The sequence below is a fragment of the Gymnoscopelus microlampas genome (genome assembly GCF_963454915.1).
Source record: "Gymnoscopelus microlampas genome assembly, chromosome: 6".
Lineage (NCBI taxonomy): Eukaryota > Metazoa > Chordata > Actinopteri > Myctophiformes > Myctophidae > Gymnoscopelus > Gymnoscopelus microlampas.
In genome coordinates this window covers 1,869,155-1,891,320 of record NC_139943.1, presented here as the reverse complement: position 1 = coordinate 1,891,320, position 22,166 = coordinate 1,869,155, and the positions used below count along the sequence as shown (strand labels likewise).

The window sequence follows — 22,166 nt, the reverse complement described above, 5'->3', positions numbered from 1 at the left end:
CACGAATGCCCGATCCTTACAAGCTGTACCTCCTTGTAAAGGTGACTAATCAACGATAAAAATGATATAAAACACAATACCAATTGGTTTTATTAAAGTGGAGATATAATTGACCGAAGTTAAGTTTCCAAACTTTTTTTGAGCAGTTTATATTCAAAGATTTGCACACATTTTCAAAAATAGCAGATCTACAAGCTCGTGTATATCTGCTATTTTTGAATGGCCCAAAGTGTAAAATAATGCTTTTTAGCTCAAATCTAAAAATGACACAGTTCCAGGTCTTAAAGGGTTAATAAGAAATACGCACGTATTCAAAAGAAAAAAATACTTAAAGCGGCACAATGTAACTGTAATGTCACTACTTGTAACAAAATGTAACAATGTAACTTGTCCGATCTGCATGGTAGAGTATGTTAATACAATATAACTTATACGATTGGGGTGGTTGTGTTTTGTCTCTCTGTTCTTCTATTGAGACATGGTGTGTCCAGGTGAGACATGACCTTTGACACCATCCTTCCTGTTTCTGGTTTGACACCTAACATTTTGACCTGATGGGTCGAGGTTACATTTTTCCGCCCCGGACGGTTGGCGTAACCGTCCGGCCACACCTAGGCTGGCAATCCAGCCTGACAGCGCGTCGTGAGTTTGACTCCCGATCCCGACGACCTTTGCTGCGTGTCGCCCCCCCCCCCCCCCCCCAACCGCTAGAGATGCCGCGATTCGATTAACAGATCGGATATCGGCCCGGTATCAGCTAAAAAATGGATATCGGATCGAATCGCAGGAAAATGCCCGATTAAACGCTCCGATTAAAACACTCCAGTACTCCACTCCAGCACTTTCTAACCAGCACGTTGTGAAACTTTTCTGGAGAGGTTATGTTCTCTGTTTGAGTAATATCACTTGATCAATCCTTTTTCAACATGAGATAAGACAGTATAGAGACTATTATGTGCCTTATGGGATCGGAATGAATTGGAATCGGATCGGTTTGATGCTGCCTGATCGGAATCGGATCGGATTGCAAAAACCGTGATCGCAGCACCTCTACTAACCGCCCCATTTCTCTCCTCATTTCCTGTCAGTCTATTTTCCTATCAATAAAAGGCAGAAAAAGTCCCAAAAGATATCTTAAAAAAATATTTTAAAATATGATTTTTTTTTCCCCCCCTGAGCAAGCAGGCAGTTATTAAAAATGTTCAAAATGTTGGCTTTTAAAAATATACTCAAAGATTTGCACAAATGTTAATGATTTTTCAAAAATAGCAGATCTACGTACAAGCTCATAGTGACGAACTATGAGCTTGTATATCTGCTATTTAAAATATCGTTAAAATGATTGCGACACTATATTAACAAAGTTTGCTGGGGACCCCCTGGTACCCCCCCGCACCCCCCCCCCCCCCCAGGATCCCACTATGAGAACCAATGCTATGACGAATGACTCAACATTTGGGCAAGTTTTCAGGCCAGTCAGAGAGGCCCAGGCCCATTGACATCCATATATTTATAATATTAATGAAAGTTAAATATTTCTAAAAGTATATAAACATAATGTGTGGATTTGACACTGATCATCGGTGAGATGAACTCTGGACAGACAGACAGACCCTCTTCTAGATGGCTACGGCAATCATTAACCCATTAAAGGCCTGAGGTTCCGATTCTGCAAAATGTTTTCTAAATCCTAAACGGTTTTCTGAAAAACCTATGTTTCTATATCAGTGGTTCTCAAACTTTTTCATGTCAAGGACCCCCAAAAAGATATGTATGTATTTGGCCGCGGACCCCCCATCTCAAAATATTTTGTTCCAGGGACCCCCCCAGAAGCAAAGTTTTGAGTTAAAAATGTTCGCTTTAAAATAATATAAATATATCAATTTGCACACATTTTCTAAATGTTTAAAAAAATAGCAGATCTATAAGCTCATAGCGCGGCACTCGGTGCCGCGCTATGAGCTTGTAGATCTGCTATTTTTGAATAGCCAAAGTGTAAAATAATGCTTTTTAGCTCAAATCAAAAAGTGACACAGATGCGTTCCAGGTCTTAATGGGATAAAGGCAGGGCAACGTAAGGTGAAGCTGGCAGCGTGAACGCAAAACAGACACACTTCACACCATGAAATCATTTGGACACAGTTCAGGAGGAGAAGAAGGAGGAGGAGGAGGAGAGAGAAAAGCCCTTCCAAAAAGCCTCCTCCCTAGAACTCTCTGGATGTGCAGCACCACCACGTAAACAAAACCACAGCTCTACCAAGGAGACTGACAGTCAGTGTGGGCAGGCTGGAGACAGAGAAAAATACTATGTGACTAAAAACCAGGCCTAAACTTAACCCACACGCCACTATAGCAGCACAAGCGAGCGAGCGAGCGGGCCAACTGAAGAGCACACAGCTCCAATGGGAACTGCTCTCTCCCAACACTTTGTGTATAATGTCACCATCGATAACGCACTTTAAAAGACGATCTCTGTTAGGCACTGGTTCTCCTGATAAATGATAAACTCACAGTCTATCTTTTCCAAAGGGGGGGGCCGGGGGGCCCCCATAACTCTCAAAGAGTTACAGACCTGTAAGGGTCCCGTTTATATAGAAGAGTAACCAGACAGTTAAACGCACGGCACTCCCAAAAACAGAGGCCACGTTGCTGCTGCTGCTGCTAACAATTACTTTCACAACTGATCAGTCTAGGCCAGTGGTTCTCAAACTTTTTCATGCCAAGGAGGCAAGGACCCCTAAATTGATATACAATTGGCCGCGGACCCCCATCGGAAAATGTTGTGCCAGGGACCCCCCCCAGAAGCAAAGATTTGAGTTAAAAATGTTCGCTTTAAAAAATATATATGTTCAAAGATTTGCACACATTTTCATGAATTTTCAAAAATAGCAGATCTACAAGCTCGTAGCGCGGCACTCGGTGCCGCGCTATGAGCTTGTAGATCTGCTATTTTTGAATAGCCAAAGTATAAAAGGTCATAATTATTCTGATGCTATATTTACACATTTTGCTGGGTACCCCCTGGAACCCCCTCAAGTACCCCTGGGGGTCCCCGGACCCCACTTTGAGAACCAATGGTCTAGACTATTCATTTTGTTACAATACAATTATGGCAGAATATGGAAATGAAAGTACAAAATGACTGCAAATACTAAATCACACATAGTTGACAACTACGGCTGTTAAAACATTAAGACCGAGAACGCATGATCGGTGTCATTTTAAGATTTCTTTGGCTGTTCAAAAATAGCAGATATACAAGCTCATAGCACGGCACTGCTATTTTTTTGAAAAATCGTGGGAAATGTGTGCAGATCTTTGAATATGTTCCCCGTTTTGTTCCAGGGACCCCCCCCCCCCCCCCAGAAGCAAAGATTTGAGTTACAAAATGTTTGCTTAAAAAAAAATATATATATATATTCAAAGATTTGCACACATTTTCAAGATAAAAAAAAGAAAAATAGCAGATCTACAAGCTCACAGCGCGGCATCTGCCATTTTTTAATAGCCAAAGAAATCTAAAATGACACAGATGGTTAAAGGAAGGAGTGTCTCAAATTATCATTCCTCAGGCTATGTTAGGATTATTGGCAGCCCAAATCTAAATGTTGTCCAGATTGTAATCAGGTTGGTGTTATCAAGTCTGAACAGGAAAAACAAACAAACCCTACAAAAAAAACAACAACACATGGACGCTGATTTTTGTGAATTTGACTTGAATAATTTCCAATGCAGACTTTTAGCAGACACTCTATATCCATCCAGACAGACTTACAAGTGTGAGAACGGAGTAAGCAGAGTAAGCATGAACCCTGAAGTCAACAAACAACAAGTTGAATAGTCGCATACTGTAAGTAGAGTTCAGAGAGAACAATTGTAGTGTCTCAAGGAAGCTGAGACACCAGGTAAACATCAGACCTAGCATCTGTCTAAACAACCTAACCCAATTTGTGGTCATTGGTCAAGACGAACAAATCTGTAATAAAACAAAAAATACCAAAATGGAATGAACCACATCCCTACTGGTGGTTTGAAATGCAATTGAACTCTAGCCATGTCTCAGTCTGGACACTCAAGAAGACACAATGAAGCCTGATTTATGCATCATTGTACGATGGATGCGCTCGCAAAAAATCTACAAGCGCACAACGCCGCCTCGCGAGCTTGTAGATCGGCTAGTTTTAAGCAAGCGACACAGTTCGACCGTAGAAATTAAGCATTGACAGATGCCCATCTCCTTAGTTACATTGTTACCACAGCAGCAGACAGGTCAAAATTGTCTAGATAAAGGGCACTGATGGCCTAGCGGTTAAGGCGCATACCAACATACAGGTTCTAATGCTGCCTGACCTGCGAGTCGCAGGTTCAATTCCCGAGCACAACGGCCTTTGCTGCGTGCCACTCCCCCGCTCCCCGTTTACTGTCATCCTCCACTGTGCTATCCAAATTAAAGGTACAAAAAGAGACCCCACAATGTCTGGATACACAAATGCGTTCTGACTACTTGCAAATAACAGTGTGGACGCAGAGAGAGTCCCGACTATCAGATTTGAGAACCATGTCTTAGAACAGGGGGTTTTAGAGGCAGAACAGAAACATTTGTGTGGTAGACGTGTATATCAGGAGCAAGGCACTGAGTGAACCACCCACCCACCCCAGGGCTAACAGTGGAGCTGCAGAGTGTCCACATTGTACAAGCTACAGGCAGGTAGGAACCGTATGCGTGTCAGAGGGTAATGTCTCTGAGACAGATTCTGCTAACAGCAGAATCTGTCAGCACCACTGCCCTAAACATGTAGTGTCGTTAGTAGGAATAAACACAGAAGCACCCGGGAGGAAGTGGACTAAAGAAAGGGGAGGAGCCATTCAGAGTTCCTCACAGCGCGAGGCGTTGTGAGCTTGTAGATCTGCTATTTTTGGACAAAGTTCTCCTCAGAAACGAGATGCTAGGGTGGTGGTTGAGGTAAAAAAAAAAATCATATCAAACAAAGATTTGCCGAACCCCCTGTAGTAACTCTGAGGACCCCCTAGGGGTCCCGGACCCTCCTGTTGAAGACCCCTGTTTTGTGCTATTGCTGATTAATTGAATACATAGGACCACAATGTGTTATCCTTTTAGCCTTAATGTCTTACTGTACCACATGCTGTTTACATTTCTGACTAATAAAGTATTCAATATATATATATATATATATATATATATATATCCACTGCTCTAAACAACTCAGTCTGTGAGATAATCACTCGTGTAAATCATAAATGCTTCACTGAAGTGAACCACGGGGGAGCGGTTACATTGACTCCATTGATGTAAAGCTCAATCAGGGCATCACTCATACTGTACACACTCCCAAGCAGAGCAGTGACTAATCATCACTTCATACCAGCGGCCCCCCTGGCCTGGACCCCCTGGCCTGGACCCCCAGACAGGCACAAGAGGGAGGAGGAGTATACCCCTGTGTTCAGATGGATACAGGTACAGACGGAGAGGACCTGAGAACTCTGGGCACCTCAATGTCCGCTGAATAATTTATGTTGCAATGCTTGCTGTATTTATGAGAATATGTGTGAATATAGAAGATGTGTTTTCGGCGTGTGGAATAACACACAGTATGTGGAATAACACACAGTATGTGGAATAACACACAGTATGTGGAATAACACACAGTATGTGGAAAATGTGGAAAAACACTACAGTACTCAAACGTGTTCTCAAATGAGAGAGAGTGAAGCCATTCAGCTTCTCAAACTTTCAAGGAGCCCCAAATTGATACATATCAGCCCACGGACCCCCATTGGAAAAGATATGCCAGGGACCCCCAAAAGAGAACATTTTTAAGGCTATAGCAGTGATTCCGAACCATTTTAATTTCAATGAACCCAATTTGATGACATTTTTATCTCTGGGACCCCAATATACACTGTAAAATCAATGTTAATCTAACTCTGAGAGTGTACAAATGGAACCAAATGGACCCGTAAGGGTCCATTTGGTTCCATTTGTACTCTCTCGGAGTTACAGACCCACAAGGGTCCATTTGGTTCCTATCAATCATTTGACTGGGGACCCCCTGGAACCCCCTCAAGAACCCCTGGGGGTCCCCGGACCCCACTTTGAGAACCAATGATTTAGCCTATAGTCCTCCGCGCTCAACCGGCTAGGCAAGACCTAGCCGGTTGAGTGTCTAAAGGGAAGTACCGGAATTTGGCGGAAGTACCGACCAAGGAAATGACGACGACGCTTTTACAAAATCTGTTTACATTCTCCGTGAATGAAACGAGTGTTGTGATTGGTCGAAAAATATTTGTTTCCGGGGGAAATCACTTCCTGCCGATTTGATCAGGTATCAGGATGGCAAATGGACATTTAGTGATGCCCCCCAGCGCCCCAGGAAACGTGTGGATAGACACTCTCTGCTTTAGGTCGTGACCACTGACCAGGCTTTTCTCTTGGCAGATGAGTAAATAAGGCTGAGAACGAGGCTAATGGTCACGTTGCGACGCTTTTTGAGCTTATAGATATGTTCCTTTTACTGCTCCATCATATTTCAGATGTAAAGTCCAAACAATGGTCCCTTTTGCGGGTCCATTTGGTGCCTGATGTGGCCACCGAGTCTTCCTAAAACAAAAAAAAACAGGTGTCTTAAGTTCTGAGGTGTCCTTTTTTGGGTCCCGGCTTTACCGTTCAAATCACTTCTCCCGGGCGGCTACTGATGGTGACACAGACTCTTAGCAATGCAGTTGTGTGATGCGAGGGCAAGGGAATGAGCAGCACCCCCCCCCCCCCCCCCTTCCTCCCCAAAATGCATCTGGACAAACATGCGTATTAGACTAGTAGTACACAGGTTCTCAACCTCAGGTCTGGGGGACCAAGAGCGGTCCATATAAAATGTACCTTAGTGGTGTCTCTAACTCAGAGCGTACAAATGGATGGGCCGTATGTATGGGTCACTCTCAAGAGTTAAATAAACACAGGATTTTACAGTGGACAGAGATGAATAAATAATGATTGGATCAAATAGGGGTCTGTGGCCTAACGCATTGGTTCTTAAAGTGGGGTCCGGGGACCCTCAGCGGTCCTTGAAGGGGTTCCACAGAAAGAAATGTGTATATACAAGCTCACAGCGCGTCACTGTGAGCTGCTATTTTTTACATTTTTTTTTACAGTGTTAAGAAAAATATTGAATCATTTTGAATGTTATTATAACACAAATCTTCTCTTCTGGTGGTCCCTGGCACAAAACATTTTCAGATGGGGGTCCGTGGCCAAACATATATCAATTTGGGGGTCCTTGACATGAAAAAGTTGGAGAACAACTGGCCTGATGCATATTGAGACTGGATTAGTAGTAGACTAGCTACAATAAGCAGCAAGATGGAGATTTGACAGCTAGACTACTTCTGCTTTGACTTGCTGGCACTGAGACTGAGAGGGGAAGTCCAAAACGAAATTGCATAATCTTTCATTCTGTTGCTCTTTTCACAAATCCTCTTATTATTCATTATTCATTAGCAATCAGTGAGCAATCAGATTTGCAATCAATCAAAACGAGAAGCCATGATGACCAAGTCCCAGCAGAACAACCTCTTCACACAGAAATGATACCAAACACCATTAGAACTGTAACTGTATCATCTGACTACCTTTAGAACTATAACAATGATGATGACGACGATGAAGAAGATCTCAAGCAGCCTGACAACAAGACTAGACTAATAACTAACCCTATGCCTCATTTAGTCCCCTCACTGCCAGAAAACGAACAGATCTACAAGCTCAGGCGCATCATCATCATATCATCACCATTGATAGCTTGTAGCTCTGTTCTTTTTAAAGGCAACAAGCGACTGCGACACCCCCGTACGACCATACTAGAGGCTTAATTAAAGTGATAAATGTTAGCAAGATTAGCTTTGAGGTTTTTAATTAAAGCTGCCTTCCAGTTCCTTCCTTTACCCAGCTAGCTTAGCTTAGCTGCTCAAATGTGGAGGCTCGTCTGCTAAATTAAAACATAAAAGCTAGTGCTTCACCTCCTCCTCCCTGGGACCAGCCACCTCCACCAGGAGGTGTCTGGTCCCAGGGAGGAGAAGGAGAAGGAGAAAAGGAGAGAACAACTATCCTCACCTCCTTCCTGTCCTGGAGACACTCCAGCACCGCCAGGTTGTTGGACCAGGAATGTTTGGGACAGAGGCGGGCCAGGTCGTCCCGGCACGCCGCCTCCTCCGCCAGCTTCCAGCCGGTGGAGCGCCGACGCTCCAGGCGGAGCGGCGAGGCCCCGCCGCCGCCGCCGCCGCCGCCGCCGCCGGGCTGGACCGCCGCTGCCGCCGGCAGACCCAGACCCGCCGCTGCCGCTGCCGCTGCCGCCGCCGGGTTGCCTCCACCCGGAGCCCCGCCGCCTCCACCGGCGGCCTGGTGGTTCAGAGAGCTCTGCTGCTGCTGTGCGTTCGCCTCGTCGCCGGGCTTGTTGTCGGCGGCGACGCCGCCGCCGTTGTTGTTGTTGTTGTTGCTGTTCGCCACCGGCACGTCCCCGTCCCCCCCGCGGTCCCCCCCGCGGTCCCCCCCGCGGTCCTCGCGCAGAGCAGACACGGACAATAGGACGCACACGGCGGACAGCAGCAGGAGAAGGGGAACACGTATACAACAGGCCGCCATCTTCTTCCTTCCCGTTCGGAAATCCTGTGTGTTCGCTCTGCCTGCTGCCTGTCTGTCTGTCTGTCTGTCTGTCTGTCAGTATCTGTCTGTCTGCTCGCTTCGCTTCAGGAGGCAGCGCTTACGTCCGGTGTTGCCAGGATGTGCGAGAGAAACAAGCAGAACAAGGCCAAAGGAAGCTACTAGTCACTAGGCTAAATAGTAGCTGTATAATACAACCTTATTTTTAACTCTATGAATACAACCCTCGTAGACGTATTTATGATTCTGACGTTTTCAATCTACGAGAGTTGTAGGGTTCACCCCCCATGGACACAGGGACTTTGTGCACTATGCCCCTCAGATACTCCAAACGTGTACACATTGAAAATAAAGGTGCTTACCCCAAAGCCCCAAATGTTAACTACTTCTACGGGGTAGTAGTTTCATGTAATAATCCATATCTTTCAATAAAGAAGTGTTTTAATGCCGTCTGTGGCCGATTCTGTCGGAAGTTCCCAATCGGCGGTGACGGGTAGTGAGGGGGCGCATCTGGTCAAACCCAGAATTACACTAAATGTAAACAGGAAGTAAACGAGGGTAAAAATGGCGTTCGGCCACAGACGGCATTAAAACACTTCTTTATTGAGAGATATGGATTATTACATTAAACTACTACCCCGTAGAGACAGTTAACATTGGGGGCGTGGGGGTAAGCACCTTTATTTTCCATGTGTACACGTTTGGAGTGTCTACGGGGTATAGTGCTGAATGTCCCTGTATCCATGGGGGGTGAACCCTACAACTCTCGTAGATTGAAAACGTCAGAATCATAAATACGTCTACGAGAGTTGTATACTACAGCTAGATAAATAGCACTTTAAACCTATTTATTGGCTTTTAAAACAATATATATCTTGGGTACATTTTTGAAAATGTGTTTTTGACACATTTTAAATACACAAATCTTGCTGTATGGCATAAAATATGTTCAGATGGGGGGGTACGAGGACAAATAATTTGGGGGTCCATAATACCATGACATGTTTGAGAACCACTGGTTTCAACAGCATTAGGAAAATAGTCCAAATAAGCAACTTCACTTTAGAAACAAGTAAAAAAAAAAAAAAAAAGCAACCTTCAAATTGGCTTCAACTACCAAAATTTACAAGCAACTTCACAGAAAAACAAGCCCACAGTCGCTTATAATAAGCGAACATGGCAACGCTGGGCTACGTCTCCTCTGATCTGCTCCGGCCATAGAAATACACTGGCTAGAGTGGATCACAAGTTACATAGAGATACACCGTGTAGACGGGACTGGATCCCAACATAAACATACAAATAATACACTGTTGAAGACTGGAATAAATCTATAGCCACTAATCTTGTGTAGCTGCTATACTGTCAGTAATATCATTTTTTTTTGATTGACACTATATCTAACCCTGTTTTTAAGCTTTTTGTGATTTATTTAATGTTTTTAACTACAAATAAAATACATTACTATTGTCATTATTATTGGACATAGAAATACACTGTCTAGAATGGATCACAACCTAATGCATTGTCTACTAGACTGGTTCACTTACCTAACCATAGAAATACACTGTCTAGAGTGGAACACAAGATAAGGCATAGAATGATAGAAATACACTGTCTAGACCAGTGGTTCTCAAACTGTGGGTAGGGACCATCAGCAGGTCCATAAATGATGTTCTTTTTCTTTTTTTCAGATGATTAGCTTAATGTGCAGAGTTGCTTCAGGGGGGGCCGCCAAATCTTTGTGATAGAAACTTTTTATAAACTAACCACTTGAACCAGTGTTTTGTTCTAGTTTTTTAGGGTTCAAGTCTTGAACCCTAACATCCCTATTCTGAGGGGAACATTAGCCAAATATAGCAGATCTACAAGCAGATCACAGTGCGAGGCGTTGTGAGCTTGTAGATCGGCTATTTTCGCCAACAAGGTTTGGCGTAGAGGGGAAAAAAGAGCAAAATGTACAAAGCCAAAGGTTAAGTTTGTTAAGTATTGAGTGTTTAAATGGTTAAATGTCTGAAAATACACATGAACATGAATCCAATAAGAGAAGATAATGTGTAAACAAACAACAAAAACTATTAATTTATTAAAATATTGACGGTCTAACAAATCTATGAAGCTTCAAGTTCAATCTGCGACAAATGTGTGCAAATCTTTAAATATATATATATAGATATATTTTAAATATATATATATTAAAAGATTTGCACAAATTTTCACATTTAAAAATAATAGCAGATCTACAAGCTCATAGCACGGCACTCGGTGCCGCGCTATGAGCTTGTAGATCTGCTATTGTTTGAATAGCCAAAGAAATCTAAAATGACAGAGATACTTTCCCGGCTAAATGGGTTAAATGGCTTTTTAAAAGCCATTTAAGCCATAACTAGGCTAAGTTTGAACTTAGTATGAGGTGGTGCAACTGAGCCCTGATGTATATAACATTATACTGGGCTACATATCATTGGGTCAGTTATATAGGGTGTATATAGCATTGGTTCTCAAAGTGGGGTCCGGGGACCCCAAGGGGTACTTGAGGGGTTTCCAGGGGGTCCCCAGCTAAATGATGGATAGGAACCAAATGGACCCTTATGGGTCTGTAACTCTGAGAGCGTACAAATGGAACCAAATGGACCCTAACGGGTCCATTTGGTTCCATTTGTACACTCTCAGAGTTAAATTAACATTGATTTTATAATATGAATTGGGGTCCCAGAGATAGAGATGCCATTAAATGGGGTGCGTAGCCTAATGCATGTCAAACTGGGGGGTCCTTGAAATTAAAATGGTTGAGAATCACTGCTAGAACCGCAAAAATATTCTCTTATGGGGGTCCCTGGCATATCTTTTTCAAATGGGGGTCCGCAGGCTAATAAGTGTCAATTTGGGGGTCCTTGACATGAAAAAGTTTGAGAACCACTGGTATATAGACAGGTTTCCTGTTAGTAAACATTGAGAGGAATATGACCGCGCAGCTGCGGGGGGAAGCCTATGGGTGCGTTTGGAAATTACGCACCGGAGCACACTCGCCTATTAGTTTGTATTGGCCAGTGCGCTCACTGCCGCTCAGGGCTGTATTTTCGAACGCGCCTTCCACCCCCAGGCATGCGCAGATTGCGCATTCTGCTCTGTGATGACGTCGCTCGGAAACCCGTCTATAGGGCATCGCAGTTGCGGCCACTTCCGGGTTCCACTGCAAAATACTCAATGCATTTTTCCCATTGACTTTTCCAAAAATAATTATATCAATTAATTTAAGCCTAGAATCAAGCCATCCAGGATCCTGGTGAATCATGACCATAAAACGTTTGATTCTGTGATTTATTTTATTTTATATTTAATTATATGATATACTATATTTAATAAATACCCTTTGTTTTGCCGTTTTCAATTTTTTTTTTTAACAGAACCAAACGTTTTATGGTCATGATTCACCAGGATCCTGGATGGCTTGATTCTAGGCTTAAATTAATTGATATAAATATTTTTGGAAAAGTCAATGGGAAAAATGCATTGAGTATTTTGCAGTGGCACCAGGAAGTGGGCGGGAACTGCATTGTACTGGGCTACATATCAATGGGTAAGTTAAGTTGTGTCAGAGATGTGTTGTAATGTGACCACTGCTCTGTGTTAGAGAAGGATGACCTCAGGGCTCTCTGAACCCCGCTGGACCCACAAGGAATGCCAAACTTTCCCAAGTTTAGCCTCAGCTTGAATGTTTGAGGTTTTGACGATTATCCCCGCATCCAAAATTAGCAAGACTATAATAAAGTCAAAAGAATCTCGACAAAATCACAAACAGCCCATTGTGGAAAGAATTCAATTGGAAAACAAAAATGAGATATTTCAGAACTCCCCTCATGGTTTACAAATTTGATGTAAATACAACAGAATTATGTTGGAGGGACTGCAAGCAGATTGGGGACCATACCTCTCATTTTTACAGTCTATGGACCATACCCATGTGTTCTGGGATTGCCCTAAACTGGAGTCACTGGAATGGAATACGCACGGAAGTCCGTGCTATTCTTAATATAGATTTACCATTGGATCCAAAAATATATATTATCGGTGTGGTTCCGGAGGGGTTGGCGGACATACAGACGGTTTATATCCTGCATATTCTTTTGTTGATTGCAAGAAAAATGATTACCCTATCCTGGCTGAGACCTCTGCCACCTACGACCAGCCAATGGCATGAGAGGATATTGAAAATGTATACTATGGAAAAAATTACTGCCATGCTCCAGATGAAGTACGATGTGTTTCTAAAAAGATGGGCCCCAGTTATAGGGTACTTTAATCTGCCTAGTGCCTATATGAAAGTATATGTCACCGTGTATGTGTCATGACAATGCTTGTGTTGTAACTAGTTATATTTCTCCAAGTGAATGTCCGGATATTTAAATCTGATTTAATTTGTAATCTGTAATCTGCCGAATTGTCCCGTTTGTTTTTCTTTTCTGTTGTCTTTTTCTTTGTGTCTTTTTTCTTTTATTTTAGTTTATTTGCTTAAAAATAATTGTACAATGTAAATTATCTGCAGAAAAGCAAATAAACGCCTTTGTTCAAAAAAAAAAGAAAAAAAAAGAATCTCGGTCTATCTACAAACACGGCTTGGTTTGCCGGTTTTGAAAGTTTAAAAAGCAAAAACATTTAAGTTTTTTTTGTCATTTTTTGATTAATTCTACATATTAATGCGAGTGGAAAGGTCAGGAATTATTTCTAGTAATTGTCTCTGACAATAATGTATAGAACAAGAGGCAGCAAAGTGCAATATAAACACATCCTCTATCATTAAGCTCTTCAATACAGGGGTCTATACTAGGCCCTCTTCTTTTTCTCTCCACTACACCAAATATTTCGCCAAAAACAGCAGTTATACAAGCTTACTTGTCGTGATGTATTGTGTGCTTGTAGATCCGTTTTCACCTAAATAAATGCCACCCAGTATTTAGTATTTTGTCTCCGTCAGGGGGATAACTCATATGTCCAAATTTACTCATCGCTTAAGCAGCAGATCTACAAGCTCAAAAAGCGTCGCACCGCGTTTCGAGCTTGTGGATCTGCTACTTTTGAGTGACGCTGTAGTAAAGTTAAAATACGGAGATGGGACATTTCTGACCGACAGCAACAATGACATAAACCCGGCATCAGCAGCTAGTCAGTCAGTCAGAGCCACTAGTAGAGCTTTTCCAGCAACCGGCAATTATTCCCCGATGTAAACGTTTACCACAAACGCCCAACTCCCCAAGTAACCTGAGAGTGGACCTTGTTACTCATCCTTGGCACTGAGCCTTCACAGCACTTAGCAGAGATCACACTATTTTGTGCCAGGGACCCCCACAAGAGAAGATTTTTGTGAAGCAAAAAAAATAATTTCCAATACTTTCAAGTTTAAAAATATGTTAAAAAATAGCAGATTTACAACCTCGCAGGGCAGCACAAAGTGACGCGTTGTGAGCTTGCAAATATGCTATTTTTAAATAGCCAACGTATAAATGGATACATTGGTTAACATGGTTTTGATGCTATATTTCAGCTCAGCTTTGATCATAAAAATCATTTAAGAAATTGTTAAACTTATGGCTGAGTTTTCCAGGAACATCACAGCCAAACCTCCTACCAATGACACGAAGGAAGGACAAGTAAAAATCAACACGTTTTTATTAACTTTTAAAATGCCATATAAACAAGTTTGCCGTAGCAAATAAACATATATATATATATATGTACACAATAAAGGTCTATGGAAATAAAATCTGGAAAATCTGAAATAACTGAATTAAACACCTTCTGTGGCATGAAGCCAGTGGCTTTGTTGGACCCAAGACTGTGCAATGATAATAGAAACGTTAAGATCACACACACGATCTCTCAACACCACATACATACAGCACCAACATCAAAGACCACAAACATGGCATACAATTTAAAGAAAGCTTTGAATTCCCCTTTACACGGTCGTGTGCAGTGTGCACATCTACGAGTGAAAAGGAGAGATCCAAGCCTACAATTGGTGGTGACAGCAGGTCCCTGGGGGGGGCAGTTGTTGAACTTGCATGGAGGTATGCTTGTGTGAAAATGTCTCAACAAAAACTTCCACCACTGTGAAATCTCACCCGACTAGAAACGCCAGTAGATTTCCTCACCGTCACACAGTAGCCCTCTTTAGTGTGGCTGCGATGGCTGGCATCATGGTAGGTGCTGCTGTACGCCCTGTGGATTCGGCCCCCGATGAACCACTTTAGCCCTATGTATTTTGTCGTACGACAAACGGCGAAAACAGCCGATCCACAAGCTCACGTCGTCACGCGTTGCGACGCACTGTGAGCTCGTATATCTGCTCTCTTCGCTATTTTGACCCATTAAGACCTGGAATTCATCTGTGTCACTTTAGATTTCTTTCGGCTACTCAAAAATAGCAGATATACAAGCTCATAGCGCGGCACTAGATGTGCTATTTTTGAAAAATCGTGAAAAACGATTTCGTATTTTTTTTCAAAAAAACTGTTAGGATTTAGAAAACATTTTAAGAATGGGACTCAGGCCTTAACGGGTTAAAAACAACTGAATAGGGGATGCCAGGGTTCTGTGTGGTTAAAGTCAAACAAAAATGTTCATGAATGTAAACGTAAACGTTCAGGGGAATAGGCACTCTCTCTGCACGACTGTAGACGCGTGTTCACAACTCGTTGCTTTTGATATGCAACTCTAGCTGCTCCGGTCAAACCGAGTCAATGTGCAGCAGTTTGATTGATTTTAATCTGTGGTGCTGTCTGTAGTTTAACGTCAGACGTCTTGCCCCCCCGACCCCCCCCCCCGGTTCACTCCCATTTATAGACTTTGAGCATCTTCTCCGTGAGGGAGGCGAGGTAGTGGTCTCCGTTGACCACGAAGGGGCTGATGTCCAACACCGGCAGGTCGGCGGGGAGCTTCTGGAGAAGAGCGCCACTCCCGGCATCCCACACCTAGAATACAGCACATGGATTGAAGCAAAAAGATTTAACCCTATTCAAAAATAGCAGATCTACAAGCTCATGGCGCGGCACCGAGTGCCGCGCCATGAGCTTGTATATCTGCTATTTATTTTTTTAAATCGTGAACATTTGTGCAAATCTTTGAATATATATATATTTTTTTAAACAAACGTTTTTAACTCAAATCTTTGCTTCTAGGGGATTTTTTAATTATGTTGCTATAATATCAGTGGTTCTCAAACTTTTTTCATGTCAAGGACCACCCAAAATGTTCAAGGGAACCCCCCAGAAGCAACGATTTGAGTCAAAAATGTTCGCTTTATAGAACTATATATATATATTCAAAGATTTGCACACATTTTCACGATTTTTCAAAAATAGCAGATCTATAACATAATAATAACAGTGTGAAAGGAGCCCCCCCCCCCCCCCCCCCCACACGAGCACCGTTTCCTTAACAATTAACACAATATGTAAAATGATGCTGTTTTAGTAACATTGTTCCTGCTGTTCCTCATGCTGCCAACTGGGGGAATAAATCACATAACCTTTGCTTTTATGAAATATCCCAGACCATTAGGATGTTATGGAAAATGCTTCTTAACATATTGCTAGTATTATCACTTCAAATTAGGGGTGTGCCGATATACTAATTTCATGATACGATACGATATTGATATGGCACTTCTTTATTATGAAAATATATGGGGGGGGGGGAAGCAAATGCAAACAAATACTTCTGTTTTTGCATTATTATTATTGCCCAAAAAAATAAATATGGAAAAAAAACTCTTTTCCCCAAAACGATACATATCGTCACGAAAACGTATCGCGATATATATCGTCCGACGATATAGCAGCACACCCCTACTTCAAATGCTCTCATCTTTACCGAAAAAAAGCCTTTTAGAGCTTGTAGATCGGCTATTTTTGCTGTGCAAAATGCTTTAATAGAAGACATGCTGGCTTGGCTTCTATGGAATTCAAATGACTGAAATCAGTCGTGGCGACTGAGAACTTTAATGCACGAGAGCAGACCTTTATCGATACCGTGGAGGAAATCAATCAGACCATAGGTTTCACCATCTCCACCTACACTACAGGATCTTCTCTTAACCCATTAAGACCTGGAACGCATCTGTGTCATTTTTAGATTTGAGCTAAAAAAGCATTATTTTACACTTTGGCTTTTCAAAAATAGCAGATCTACAAGCTCGTAGCGCGGCACTCGGTGCCGCGCTACGAGCTTGTAGATCTGCTATTTTTTTTAAATCGAGAAAATGTGTGCAAATTAATATATTTATATTCTTTTAAAGCGAACATTTGGAACTCAAATCTTTGCTTCTGGGGGGTCCCTGGAACAAAATATTTTGAGACGGGGGTCGGCGGCCAAATACATATCATTTTGGGGGTCCTTGACATGAAAAAGTTTGAGAACCACTGATATAGAAACATACGTTTTTTTTCCCGAATACTGTTGGGATTTAGAAGACATTTGTAGAATCGGCTTCAGGTCTTAAAGCAAGTCTGGCAAAATAATATTTTCAAATGGAGTTCCACAAATAAACTAATACCCATCAATGTGGGGGTCCTTGACATGACAATGTTGAGAACCCACTGCTTTACATTACAGCCAAAACATCTCCAAAAGCACAGTACCGTATCTTTTTACAATACAACTCTTATACAATTCAGACCAGCGCTATAGATACTTAACATTTCTCTTCTATAGAATTTGCACCCCCCCCCCTTACAGAGCCTCTCAATAATGCGATTGTGATTTATGACATATTGCACAGCCTTGTTCCTTGTTGCAGCCAGGACAAACTCTTCACAGCTGCAACCTCATATGATTGAGATGGAACTCCTAACAATGCCTGGCACCATGTCCTCCCCGTCACGAGCTTTAAATGCAACCCCCCCCCCACCCCCCCCACACACACACACACACATCTTCAATTTACAGAGCCAACACACAAGCTATGGTTTAGACTTCTTTATTTAACCCATTAAGACCTGAGGCAGACTAAAAAAATGTTTTCTAAATCCTAACGCTTTCAAGAATATATATATATATTCCAAGATTTGCACAAAAATAGCAGATCTACAAGTTCGTAGCGCGGCACTCGGTGCCGTGCTATGAGCTTGTAGATCTGCTATTTTTGAATAGCCTAAAGAAATCTAAAAGTGACACAGACGCGTTCCCGGTCTTAATGGGCTAAAAAAAAATGGGTGTAAGCGATATTTCTTTGTTAAAATACGTGTTAAAGGGCGAGAACACATTAGAGGTAGAGGTTAGGGTTGTGTGTCCTTGCGTTACCTTGCCATGATGTAACTCCAAGGAGGACAATAAATCAATAATAATTGCTCCATTGATTAGAAATTATATTGATAATTCAAAATATGCTCCTCATTTATTGACCTCATGGTGAAACGGCTCTCAAAGTCACTCTTAGCATGTAAACAATCACTAACAAAGCTGTTTCTGACAATACAGACCATGATAAAACACAGTACTGTTGTTTTTGTTTATACAAACGTCAACTTCCTGTTGATTTTATCATTTTTATTAGGAAGAAAACCCAGACTGGATCCGCAGACCCGGATATTCAAATAGTGATATCAACAGGAGGTTGACATTTCTATTAAAAAAACAAACAGTACTGGGTTTTGTGATGTTCTACATGGTCTGAATCAGCTTTGTTTGCATTTGTTTAATAAGAGTGACAGAGAGAGTGAGGAGCATATTTTGAAAGATCAATTTCTAATGGAGCAACCATTTTTGATTTCTTGTCCACCTTTGGAGTTATATCATGGCGAGGTAACTACACAATCCAAACCTCTACCAAAGTGGTCTTGCCCTTTAAATTGCTCTATTGATCAAGAGCAAAAGACACGTTTGCACACTGTAGCTCTCTTCTTCTATGACTTTATTGTGGCATCCAACTCATAAAAGTGACATTTCGAGCACACTGCTTCTTCTTCAGACTTCAGACTCAAGTCAGAAGAAGAGCTGTGTGCTCGAAACATCACTTTTATGAGGTGGATGCCACAATAAAGTCATAGCAGGGAGCTACAGTGTGTGTACAAACCCCTCTTTTTGCTTTGGATCAATGTTTCTTTTGAGTTCAGCACCTTCCTTTAAAGAGAGTGTGGATGTGCGTGACCTCCTTTGATCCCAAATTGCTCTGTATTCCCATAATCATTGCTATATATATATCAGTAACCAGGGGTCTGCCCGTCTCTCCACCTCTTTACTAAACAGAAAATAAATGTTCAGGTCAGGATACCAGATTCATCCAATCAGCAAAGAGAATCCGTACATGAATAAACACGTGAAAACGCAAGTGACCAAACAAAGAAATTAGCGTTTTGAGCATTTGAAAATGGGCTATTGAAAAAAAAAAAGACATCTTTATTATTTGTTTCGATTACGATTTTCACCCAAAATGACACGCCCAAAATATGGAAGCCAGGTTGAAAGTGGTTAAACTGTGTCCTGCTCTTAACCCATTAAGACTTGAGGCCGATTCTTACAAATGTCTTCTAAATTTTCTGAAAAACGTATGTTTCTATATTAGTGGTTCTCAAACCTTTTCATGTCAAGGACCCCCAAAATTATATGTATTTTGCCGCCGACCCCCATCTCAAAACATTTTGTTCCTTCCAGGGACCCCCAGAAGCAAAGATTTGAGTTAAAAATGTTCACTTTAACACATCCACTGCCAGGCCCGTAGTCCTACGGGCCGTTAAATCCAACCGTTAACTGCCGTTCCCGTAGTCCTACGGGGCGGGTGTTTTCCCATGTTAAATCGTGCAGGTGCAGATTCCGGATTTTTTTTGCACTTCCGGTCTCGAAGGGGGCGGACCGGAAACGAAATAATACTGTTTCCGGTTTTTCTCCCGCCTCCGTTTCCTGTCTAGCGGTCAACTTTGGACGCCATTATCTCTGGCTTGTTGTTTTTCTCACCACATCCACCATTTTAGCGTTTTCCTCTCGTTCTCCAGAATGCAGTGTCGGATCGCCGCACGGTTTTCAGCGTTTTGTTCGGTCGGGTCCCGTGTTTGTGTCGAACCAAATGAACGCGGATTTTAAACGGATTTAGCGGGGCCTATGACGGAATCAAAAAAACAAAAAAGGTAAGAAATAGCTTGGCACTACGATGGACGTTCTGAGATTAGCCGATGGCAGTCAATGTGTTAAAAGAATACAAACATATTCATTTGATTTTTGATTGATTTTTCAAAAATAGCAGATCTACAAGCTCGTAGCGCGGCACTCGGTGCCGCGCTATGAGCTTGTAGATCTGCTATTTTTGAATAGCCAAAGTGTAAAATAATGTTTTTTTTTTAGCTCAAATCAAAAAGTGACACAGATGCGTTCCACGTCTTAATCCAGCTGCCACAGTGGATGTGTGTATAGTTAGCCCTTCATCAAAACCACAAGACAAATCAAGAACAATACAAGCATTCATACGTCCTGTTACACAAAACATGCACAGTCATTTACACACACTACGTAAACACTCTGCGTCTGCACCCCAACATAGCCAGCATTCCCAGCATGCACTTATCACTAGGTGAACACACACACACACACACTTATATTACTATGCTTTTGAGGACATCAACATTTTAGGGCGGTATTGAAAATAGCCAAGAAATAGCAACTAATCTACAAGCTCTCACAACGCATCGCAGGTTGTGAGCTCGTATATTATTGGCAATTTTTCAGTGACACAGCCGCACAATTCTCACCCTAAAAATCTCGTTTAACAGTTTCTCTTGTTTTAGAACCAGGAAAATGGTCCTCACATGTCATGTCTATTTCTCAAATTCTACTATACTTGTGGGGACACTTGTGCCGCACAACTTTATTAATACGAGTACACACGCACACACACACAAGAGAGATTTGTATTGCTATACTTGTGAGGACATCAACGTTTTAAGACGGCGATTTTATGAATGCCATTTATTTCAATGAAATGTTTTAACCGTAAGCCTAAAGCCTAAAAACAGCCGATCTATAAGCCCAATGTGAGCTTGTAGAATTGGCAAATTTTCAGTGCAAAAACACAAGCGCGAAACTAGGTATAAATGCGGCATAATCATCTCTAACCCCTAAACCTAACTTCTAACTGTCCAATCCTAACACGAACCCCAACCTGAATCTTTTTCTAATTGTAAACGTCTCTAAAAATCTTTTTTTCAACCATGAAACAACCATTGTTCTTGTGAGAACCAGGAAAATGGTCCTCACAACTTCCGTTTCACACGTTCTACTATACTTGTGGGGACATTTGGTCCTCACAAGTACAGTAACACACAAACACACACTGAGTGTTCTCACCATGGTGGAGTTGCTGGCCTCGTCTCCCACACACACCAGCGTGGCCCCCCCTCCGGCGGGGCTGCTGAACACGGCGTTCTTGGTGAGCAGCTTGCAGGAGGAGCCGGCGCTGAAGGTTTGGACCGGGTTGCAGGAGCAGCTGGGCTCCTGGGCCGCGTCCTGCTGCGGGGTCCGGCTCAGCTCCATCAGCACGCTGCGCAGCGTGGGGTTGGACCGCCCTGGGTGGGGGGGGGAGAGAGAGAGAGAGAGGAGAGGAGAGACAGTTGGAAAAGGAGCACTAAGCAAAAAAAAAAGAACCAAAAGGTAGACCCTCAAAAAAAACGCGGGCAAAAATCCTTGATTATGCGGGCTAAAACTCTTGATTATGCGGGCTAAAATCCTTGATTTTGGGACGAAATATGCATTTTTTTTTTAAATTTTATGCGGTGAAATTGCGGGAAGTTGCGAAATATGCGGAAAGTTGTGAAATATGCGGCAATATGCAAAAAGTTGCGAAAAACGCGAAATATGTTAAAAGTTGCGAAATATGCGGAAATATGCAATGCGAATCGCATATTATGCGATGCAGCCTTTTTGAAAAAACGTTACCCCCGCATAATTATGCGCCATTTTGCTGATTATGCGGTAAATTCTGCGATCGCATCAACGCATTTTTCTGGAGGGTCTAAAAAAGTGTGTGTGTGTCTCTCTCTCACCTGGCCGGTAAGTGACCAGACAGTGTGTGTGTGTGTGTGTGTGTGTGTGTGTGTGTGTGTGTGTGTGTGTGTGTGTGTGTGTGTGTTTACCTGGCCGGTAGGTGACCAGACAGTGGCGGCTCTCTGTCTCCACCTGTATGTCGGTGCAGCCGCTGGTCTCCAGGGGCAGCATGTGTGGCTTGTAGGTGGTCCCGTCCACCTGCTCCCAGAAGTAGGCCCCCTCCAGGGTGCCCACGATGAGCCCCCCGCAGGGGAACGAGCTGGAGGCCGCCCTGGGGACGTAGCACAGGGACGCCACCGGACATCTAGGAGGAGGACAATGTATAGTGTTTGTATTTGTTAATGAGGACATGTATTATTATTGTGTTCATTTGTTTATGCTATGTTGATGAATTGAATACATAGGACCACAATGACAAGTCTGTTCTGGCCCCACAGTGGTGGAATGAATTTCCCACTGATGTCAG

The 22,166-nt window shown here is 42.6% G+C and overlaps 2 protein-coding genes across 3 annotated transcripts in view; both read right to left on the bottom strand.

Annotated features, from left to right (window-relative positions):
- glg1a (golgi glycoprotein 1a) overlaps positions 1-8,685 on the bottom strand; it is a 95,078-nt gene extending 86,393 nt beyond the window's left edge. Inside the window, exon 1 of the mRNA XM_084060401.1 lies at positions 8,126-8,685. Within this exon, the coding sequence (XP_083916527.1) occupies positions 8,126-8,653 (528 nt within the window). The 5' untranslated portion in view covers positions 8,654-8,685. The remainder of the gene's footprint in view (positions 1-8,125) is intronic.
- Positions 8,686-14,320: 5,635 nt separating this feature from the next.
- Positions 14,321-22,166, bottom strand: part of rfwd3 (ring finger and WD repeat domain 3) — a 34,849-nt gene continuing 27,003 nt past the window's right edge. The window contains exons 11-13 of one of the 2 annotated variants that reach the window (XM_084059345.1): positions 21,790-22,004; positions 21,005-21,222; positions 14,321-15,642 (exon numbers count right to left, since the gene is read on the bottom strand). In XM_084059345.1, coding sequence (XP_083915471.1) covers positions 15,499-15,642; positions 21,005-21,222; positions 21,790-22,004 — 577 coding nt within the window. In that variant the 3' untranslated portion in view covers positions 14,321-15,498. Of the gene's footprint in view, positions 15,643-19,586; positions 19,764-21,004; positions 21,223-21,789; positions 22,005-22,166 lie in introns of those variants that run through there. The other variant, XM_084059346.1, reaches the window with a different exon arrangement.